The sequence below is a fragment of the Phaethon aethereus genome (assembly GCF_964289735.1).
Source record: "Phaethon aethereus genome assembly, chromosome: 3".
Taxonomy (NCBI): domain Eukaryota; kingdom Metazoa; phylum Chordata; class Aves; order Phaethontiformes; family Phaethontidae; genus Phaethon; species Phaethon aethereus.
The window spans coordinates 110,577,237-110,586,411 of NC_138576.1; the positions used below are offsets into that span (position 1 = coordinate 110,577,237).

Here is a 9,175-nt window from a genome sequence, read left to right on the forward strand (position 1 = left end):
AAGGGAAGTTTGAGGAGCAAGCTCCACTCATGAAACTGAGCTTACACCAGAGGGATGACAAGGCAGTAGGACTATAATGAAAAAAAAAAAAATCTGTGTTCATGTGGCTCATCCACTGATTCATGGAGCTTTCACATTTAATTGTCCAATCATTGTTTTCTCTAGGAGAGGGAATTGCTGCCAGATTATAACTGTGATGTAAATTCAAATGAAGAGTAAGTGGAAGGTGATGTTATCCAGATTGATAATTGAAAAATCTTACAGGTTTCATTTAAAATTGCTGCAAGGATGGAAGACGTGCTTATTACCAGCCAGTGTGAAATGGCAGGGTGGTTGGTTGTTGGGGTTTTTTTTTTCTGGTCTGGGGGAAAGGTGGATCACCTTGTGATGCTATGCCAAGAAGGACTTAAATGCATTAAACCCAGACAACCAGTCCTCTAGCTGAGATAAGGGAAGACATGAGAGGCACTGAGGGCTGGACCCCATTGTGTCCCCTCTTCACACAAAGCCAGATATACACTAGAGGAAGATGAGGAGGAATTGTGATGTTAGCTAATGAAGATAGTCTTACCTATGTAACAAAAGTGGTTCAGAGAAAAACCCTACAATATGACTGATAGCTGATTTATCCGAAGTTAAATGACGATTGCTTTGTCTGCACCAGGGCTTTAACAAATTCTTAGTTCACGTGCTACCTTGTCTTCTCTGATTAAACATAAAAACTAGAGATACCAAGAGGACTTCCAGCAAGATGCTGCTTCGTTTGACACAGCCTTTTCCCGCCCCACACCTCCACGTCTTTCCCCATCTTTTAAATAGGAAAGGACATCAGAGACCTTGGAGTAACAGAAAGAATTACTCGTTGTTGTTCCCAAGGCAATTTATACCAGCCCAGGCAAGGGACCTGAGGAGGATGGACACAGCTGGGGATTAGCTGGCTCTGGGAGCCCTCTAGGGTCAATCCCTTGCTGTCATGCTATGACCTTGACTTGTTTTCAAGACAACTGTTAGTTTTGCTGTATGTAAGAGAATGGGTACGTTTTGCTACAGGGACTGCTCGTCTCAAAAATGTGCTGACTATGTGATGACCTCAAGCCTTCTGGGTTGAATGCATTTTTTCATGTTGGATTTACTGCTGGGCATCCCTCTTCACAGGTTTTGTCACTGTCAGATTTAACACTGTAGCATAATGTTATCTTTAGATGTCAGCTATGTACTGTACCTGCTCATCATATGCAAACTTTTATCCGTTTCTCTGGCCCACAGCTTTATGAAAATGTCCTTTTTCTATTTGTGCACTCCTAGGGCCATCAAAAAAATATGGTGCAAGAGGATGTAACTCCATTGCCTTATATAAAATTTTGCTCACATAAACTCTTAAGCAAACTCTCACAAACCGCTTAAAATTGGCCTCCATCTTAGGACTTACCAATGTATGCACAGTTTGAAATACTTTTTTTGAAGCACTCCAGGGTATATAGCTTGGAAACATGTAAATTTATTTCTCAGCTTAAAATATTATGGTTCTACCATCTAGAAGAAGGGCGTTTCTATATGTGAGTTGCAGAAAGTATTTTGTGCCTGCTGGTCTTGCTATGTAATTGTTTTATTAATTGAAATACAATATTGGTGTTTCTTAAGCTCTGAGGTACTGGGCAAGAACACATTTTTGTTTTCTCCTGCAAGTTGACAATATGTAAAAAAACCTCTTAGAGAAGGATATGTCATCATTTGTGTGCAAGAGCAGCTGTTGGAGCCTGTGTATTCACATTCTTGAATGTCCAGGAAGGGATGCAAAATACAAAGTCTGTAAGGTAGATTGGTATCGGCATTGTTTCTGCGGCATCCACCTCACGGGGTCGCTGGACTTGCTTATTCAGACCAGGCCAAGAGGAAGTACAATGGGAACATAATGTGTATTAATGCAAAACACGGGGAGCTACAAGCAAAGAGTGTGATATCGAGAAGCTTCCAGCATCATCTCGGGGAAAGCCGCCAGCGTTTATGAGAGGCCTGCTCCCTGGGAGGGTCCTGGGACGTGACGGGATGTCACTAGCAGGATGAGTAAGTGCTCTTTATCCCCTGTGGGTCTGGGAGCACCTTCTTCTTCTATTTCAGAATGGGTTTGCAGTGTCTCAGCCACAGTGCCTGCCTGGTCAGGTGAAATTTTTTAAAAATTAGATGTATCAAGTCTCTCTTTTGTTATTCGCTTTGTGCATTAATTTGAAATGCATTTGCCAAGTTATGTGTACATGCAATGGTCAGAGCAGGCTAGTTCAGGGCAGGCCTTAGCCTGTGGAGCCATTTTTGCTGCAGCATCAGTGAGCCACTGTTTCCCAGGCACCAGTCCTTGCACTCGAGCCCAGCTCAGGGCCCTCTTACTACCCTTCCATGGCCACTAGCTGATGGAAGGAGGAAACACCTTCCTTTTGGGGTGCACTGGAATTGAATGTAAATTGTATCAATGATATCAAACACCCAAGGAGGGGGGCAATGGTATAAAATCAGGGTTGCAAAGTAATTACCGAAACTGGTTTTGAGGGTGTAGGAAAATGGGAAGCTTGGAGACTAATAGGAATTTGCAGAGATATACACGTAATACCTGGCTGGGCTGTGGGTGAGACCGCGGACCCTGAGGAACTTGAAGCTGAGGTTTTCATTTCACCTCTCGGTGTCTTAACATTTCATACATTGCTTTCCCATGTAACTCGGTGCCAGGCGCCTTCGGGAAGGACCGGGACCCGCTGCGGAGGGCTGGCAGGAAGAGATGGTACTGTTGTAGGATAGCCCCACTTAAAAAGCGGTCTGCACTACACAGCTGTCCGAGAACACCTCTCCTGTTGTGAGTGCACAGCACTGTCCTCTGCTAGGTGCTGCGTCGGGTCTCTTCACGCACGTCTCGCTGCGTGGGATTTCAGCTGGCAATCGCTGAAGGGAAAGCTAGTTACGAAGAGAAAAATGTTCCTTTCCTAGTACTTTTCAGTGAAATACAGCATGGATGCATGACTAATGTTCTATACAATTGGAAATTTGCTGCTTCTCTCCTTCCAGAACTGTATCCTCAGAAGAGGAACTACGCCATCTTGCTAGACTGTAAAGTATTACGCACAATAATGGCACTTAAGTAATAATTGCTGTAGCTGGATAGTTTGTGGGAGGGTGGAAGGAGGCCATCTGATCTGATGTCTTAACGCTGTTAATCGCATGTCCCTCGGTGAAAGAGGGAGGCCAAGTTTTTGGTAATTGTTTTAGGTCAGTTCTAATCAGCAGCTTTCATTATTGTTCTGTAATGAGTGTTGTCAAATCAGTGTCTTTGTCACATGGATGTATGTGGAATTCTCTGTGAATGTCACAACGTTGCAAAATAAAGCTAAAAGATATTCTGGAAACTAGTATGCTATGGTAAAAGTCTGTCATGGTTTGAAAGCTGGACAACTTCAGCTCATCCTTGGCGTTTGGCAAGGATGGACCCTTCCCAGAGGCTACAAAGCAGATCCAGCTCAGTGGCCAAGGCTGGGCGAGGGCTGGTGGTTGCCCAGATGGAGGGGCCGGGCCTCCACCCAGCCATGCGGGCAGCAAAATCCGAAAGCAAGCAGAGTCAGTCCTTGCAGTCCGCTGCCGGGAGGATCTTAACAATAGCCACATGGTGTTTCCCACAGCAGCACTGTGATGCATCTTGATGCTCCTAACCACCTCCACCGGGCCCACCAGACAAGGTGGAAGGCTGGCTGGCTGCGTAGTCCCAGTCCAGGCTGCCATATCCTTGTCTCATTGCTAGTGAGTAGAGCTGAAAGCTAGGCTTGGCCCATTTGAGTCGGCCCTGTAAAGGGGGGAACCTCACTCAAAACTTGCAAATGGAGCAAGCAGCTTGCCTCATCCCCAGGGCCCTCTTGAGCCTAAACACACAGATGCGAGATCCTAAAGCAAGAACAGTTCACACAGAACAGATAAGACCAAATGATGGGCCGGGCCTGGCCTTCCCTCAGCGTGGGAAGATCACCAGTGGTTCCCCGGGAGGGTCTGCCACCCTGTGTCATATCTCACCTACTTTTGCAGAGTAGAGGGACTCAAGATGATGTGCTCCTTTGGGAGGGCTTCTTGTATCTGTGTGGGGAGATTTGTCACGAAGAAGCCATTTGCCAAACCTCTTGGCCCAAAAGGGAGCCCAGAACATAAAATGGCAGTGCAGGCAGAGCATGTGTGGATGCTGCTGTGGGTCCAACACAACCTACCCCAAAATAGTTCTGCTGAGAGCTGTTTACCCCATGACAGTTCAGTTCATGCAGTTTTCCAAGCCCCAAAGCCATGCCTTTCCCTAGAGCTTGATCCTGCCATATTTAAACGTAACACAGCCACATGAGGAGCCTTGATACCCTGTCCCTGCCAGTGGTCCGTCACGGCTCTCTGGCGTGCCTTTTGGAGCGGTGACATGGACAAGCGTGCAGCACGCAGCCACGGAGCGAGGGTCTGTCTATAACCCAGCTGGTATCTCAAAGTGCTTGCGTTTGGATTAAGGCTCTCTGAAACAGTCCCTCCAGCCAGGGTAAAGCTACCAGGTCTCTGGGGTGCTGAGGAGGTCTGACAGAAAACTGCTAGAAAACGGGAAAGCAGAAAGGTCCCGGCGGTAGAAATGAGAGAGTTGCTGCTTCTGTTGGAGGGACAGCTCGCTGAACATCTGCTCTGATAACCAGCTGTAGGTCCAGCTCGCCTGGGTGTCGGTGAACTCGGGGAGGAGGCTGTCAGCGGGCAGCCCGGCCTGCCGCAGCAGATGACCAAGCTCCTGCCTGAGGAAGCCGAACACCACCACGTAGTCATACCGAACGAGGCAGGGCCGGCAGAGGCTGACGAGCGGTTTCCACGTCACGCTGGCGTTGTGCTGTCCGCTGTCTAAAACGTCCTGAACAAAGCTGCTGAAGGAAGGGCTGCTGCCCATGCCTTGCATGAACGCGGAGATCAGCCTCTGGAAAGGGTCCCTGACAAACAGCACTTTGGTGTAAGACCCTAACATGGTCTCTGTCGCTGTCAGGTTGAACTCGCTCAGCTGCGTCTCCAGAGCGTGCCGCCGAGGGTAGGGAAGCAGCACCGGGAGCGTCACGTTTTCCTTCTCCTCTAGCTTCTCCAAAAGCTGCTGCCATTCCTCCGTCCCCGTCGATGGCACTTGGCAGTAGAGGAGGTCCAGCTTGGTGCTTACCCTCAAACTGGAGAGCAGGCGGGCTCTCTCCTCTCGGCTCCTCGGCAGTGTGGTGACTTTGCCTGATCGGCTGCAGAAAGCTCTCAGTCTCTTCTTCCTGAGCTGCTGAACGTGAAGGAAGGTGTCCAGCGTCAAAGTGAAGCCCTCCTCTGCCTTGGGGGCCAGGTCGCCTGGGAAACACCATTTGAAGATGGAGACGAGGAAAGCTCATAGCAGACCTCTGCCCCAAGCCGGCACCCCAGCGCGGGACGCTGTTGGCAGGCTCTTTTCCAGCTATTCCAGCGTGGAAAGGATATAAGGGTGAACAAAGAGGGGTAGGAGAGGGGAGACCAGCCCTGCCTGGCGAAAAGCTCGCTTTTCCTGGGAAACAGGTTTCTGTCGCCATGAATGTGTCAGCTCATGGGCACCCGGACACTGCTTTCCCCAAACCGCCGTGCCTGAGCACTGATCTCAGCTGTAGCTGTGTGCCACGGGCCCCATTCTCCACTAAATCATAATTTTTGCTTTTAACTCCTCACTTTTGACTGAGCTTAACCGAGGTGGGTTTAGCAAAGAGAGTCAGAAACACTCTGAGAGACCAAGGAGCAGTAAATTGGTTTGTAGCTACAAATACACAACCCCCTGCAAACCCTTTTGCATCTGTTAATTGGTTAACATCAGCTATCAAATATACGCGAAAGCAAGACATTATTCTTAATGGCTCGGGGTGATTTAGGAACCCAAATGATGTAACTTCTTGCGTCACTTACATATGTAAATTTTTTTCTCCTGCAGATAAAAAGGCAAAAGCAAACAAAAAGCAAAAAGCAAATAAAACCCAAAAGCAAATAGAAGCGAGAAGACAACAAAGCAAATACAAAAGGCAAAAGCAAATATAAAGACTCTATGACAGTCGGTTTAATTTCTCAAATTTCAGCTTTGCTTCTTATTCCTTATCTTCTTATTTTTGATGTGAAGAGGCCATAGCGGGTGTGAATGCAGAAGATGAATGCCTGCCTCACTACTTCAGGATTTTTTTTAGCAGCAGCACATGTCTGCCTCATCTGCTGAGCGCAGGCATTCGGCAGCCCGGGGAGACAGTTTGATGGTTTCTCCCGGGTCCTTGGGAAGTTAAATATTTCCCACTGATTCGGGGAGGCTGTCGCACACGGAGGAGAAGCACAGTTAAAATTAGGCAAAGGACACCGGCAGCGCAGGAAGAAATGCAGCGGTGCCTGAAGCTACCCTGGGCTGCCCTTCGCCCAGACTGACAACGTCTGCAAAATCTAGTGATGACTTTGCCCTGGATTGACTGGGACTAGAGGGGAAGGGTGCATTTTTTAGGCAAGAGAGGCATTGATGACTGATTTCCCTGCTCCTGCCTCCCCAACAGCATTTCACCCTTCCCAGCAAAGGTTTTGGGAGTCACCTCCAGCAGTCTGACACCTGGTTTCCTCACCACACCTGAGATCAATGACCCCACTAAGGACATAAAGCTGCAGAACCCCACAGCAAGGGCTTTCTCTGGAGGTTATCCTGCCTCTGGGGCTGTGCAAACAGTATTTTCTGTGCCATAGGCATTTGCCTACCAAGAACCTCCCAAAAAAGCTGCGGGTCATTTCTCCCACGGCACAGAAATGCTGCCAGCCGTGCAGAACCGCCTCGGTGCCCAGGTGTTACCTCCTCGGCCGGCGGCCGGGCTCCGGAGAAGCAGCCTCCAGCTCAGGAAGGTGGCGATGCCCAGGGCAGCCGCGATGGCGAGGCGGGGAAGGAAGCGCATTTCTCGGGTGCCGCTGCGGCGCTGGGAGCCGAATGCCGTGCCGGCAGGCAGGTGGGGACCCGGAGGAAGGGTGTTGGGGAACCTCCTGTGTTTATTTAAGAGTGAGCACACCCAGAGCTGGGCTAAAGTGCTGTTTGGGCAGTAGCTCGGCTAGGGGCAGGGAAACAGCCTGAGGCACGAAAGGTGCCTCCTGCCCTATGTTTACAGCGTCAGCTTTTGAGGCAGAACCTGCCTTTTAATTCGACGTCCCTGCCGACCTCAGCACTCGGCCACACCGGATGGCTGCGGTCCCTGTGAGAAACGAGCCCTGCGCCCACAGTCCCCGTGCAGGGTCCTGCAGAGCCACATGGGGTGAGATGTCCCTGGTCCCCCGATACTGCTTAGGGGAAGGCTGCTGCGAGGAGCCCTGTGTCCCAGGACTGGGGATGAACAAGCGAGTGCTGGGCCATGGGTCCCGCCTCTGTGGCGCCGGTGGGTCTTTTAAGGTGGAAGCTGGGGCAGGGGAGGGGATGTGATGGGGCGCGTCGGGTGTCATGTGGCAGGTCTGTGACTAAACCAGGGACTGGAAGGGCTGAACTGCTGCCTGTGCCCTTTTCCTGGGGGCTGCTTAAAATTTGTGACTGCCGCTTGTTTTGCGAGAGCAGCTGGAGACCCCAGGCAGAGCAGAGGCCCCATCATACCAAAAAGAGGGTGCACACACATGCAGGCACTCCTTCCCTAAGGAGCCGCAGCCTGACCGGGGAGTGTGATGACCGTGAAGACCAAGGCAAAGGGGACTGCAGCAGCCTGGGGTGCATGACCCGCTCCCGTCCAGCCCCATGGCTTTCACAGCTACAAAGACTTCAAAACTGGGGAGTGATTATTTACAAATCGCCTTTTCGTGGCGAGAGCCGCTGCCAGCAGCGTCCCTCCGGCAGCCAGGCCCTGGGCTGGCACATGGCAGGGATGTGGCCTGGTTGAAAGACCCTGCAGCCATGAGGGGCTGTAGTGGCCAAAGGAGAAGGGATCGCTGCCTCGAAGCTCGGGGAGAGCAAGCGGGCACGCCGGGCACACAGAGCAGGGCAGGGTACCGAGCCAGGCAGTGCCCAGCGGGCACGGGGGCGAGGGCTGTGTTGCGTGGGGGCCTGCCAGTGAAGCAACCCTGCGTGGTGGAAACCCACCTGCGGGGAGGTCTTGACAGAGCCCAGTCTTGTGCCGTGGGTGGATTTGGTCTCGTCTGGACAACCGTGATTTTCCCACCAGAGGGTGCTCCACGCCCGAGGAAACCCTGCCTTGCCTCCGGCCGCGATGGAGCTGGGCTGTACCCAACGCTTCCCTACCGCGGTTTAAAGAACTACCTTCAGGGCCATCGTGGCCACATTTGTGACTTTTCAAGTCTGCTGGCTTTCCCTCGAGCCTTGGGAAAGCTGCTGGGCTCTGGGAAAGGCTGTAAAATGCTTTCCATCTTTCAGCGAGAAGGGTACGTTTCCTCGAGGTGATGAGATCCCCATGTTGGGAGGTCAGGTCTTGCGGCCAGGCCCTGTTGCATGTGTCCCTGCAACCTGTCCCCCCAAATCAGGAGAAGCACGGTACAGCCTGAGGTTGGGGTGCATGGGGGCAGGAGCAAATGACCACCCTTTGCTTCCCTTCCCAGCAGAAGACGTGCGTTTTACTTCGAGCTGCGGTGCCGTGCTTACTCCTCCCAGACTGATGGGTCTTGGGGCAGCAAGGTGCCTGAGTGGAGGATAAATATTAACTGAAAATAAGAGTTTCTTGTGTTACTGTAGTGCTGACCACCCCACAAGGGCTGCATGAGCCTCGGGAAATGACTGCAGTGCAGGGCTCCGTCCAAGGCAGCAGACCCTGTTTTTTCCCCAGCGCAGGTTGGCTGGTGCGGTGGGCAGCACCGGGCGCCTTCACTGCTCCGGGTGGCCAAACCGGTGCCCAGCAGCGCTTCTCCTCCGCAGCTCCCAAAGCCGCTCTTAGGCAGCCGGGCAGCAGCATTCGTGGCCTGGCCGCACACCCGGGCAGCTGCCGCAGGAGCCCGTCCAGCCGCCAGCCGACCCTGCTCAAGCACAAGGAGGTCCTTTTTATTAATGGTCTGCAGTAAGGTTAATTAATAAAAGGGCAGAAGGAACTCTGAGTTCTGTTAGTTAAGCGGGTGGCAGCAGCATGTGCCTTCCCGCATTAAAATATAACATTTCAGCAGGGACTGTCCCAACCGCAGCCCTGGTGAGCAAAAGTGC

General features: G+C 51.5%; 1 protein-coding gene across 1 annotated transcript; it reads right to left on the reverse strand.

Annotated features, from left to right (window-relative positions):
- Window positions 1–4,549: 4,549 nt before the first annotated feature.
- On the reverse strand, window positions 4,550–6,950 carry LOC309404216 (carbohydrate sulfotransferase 9-like; the record flags this gene model as incomplete). The annotated part of the gene is made up of 2 exons (XM_081998604.1): window positions 4,550–5,361; window positions 6,851–6,950. 2 exons carry the CDS (start codon window positions 6,948–6,950, stop codon window positions 4,550–4,552), a joined length of 912 nt encoding a protein of 303 aa, XP_081854730.1.
- Window positions 6,951–9,175: the final 2,225 nt, after the last annotated feature.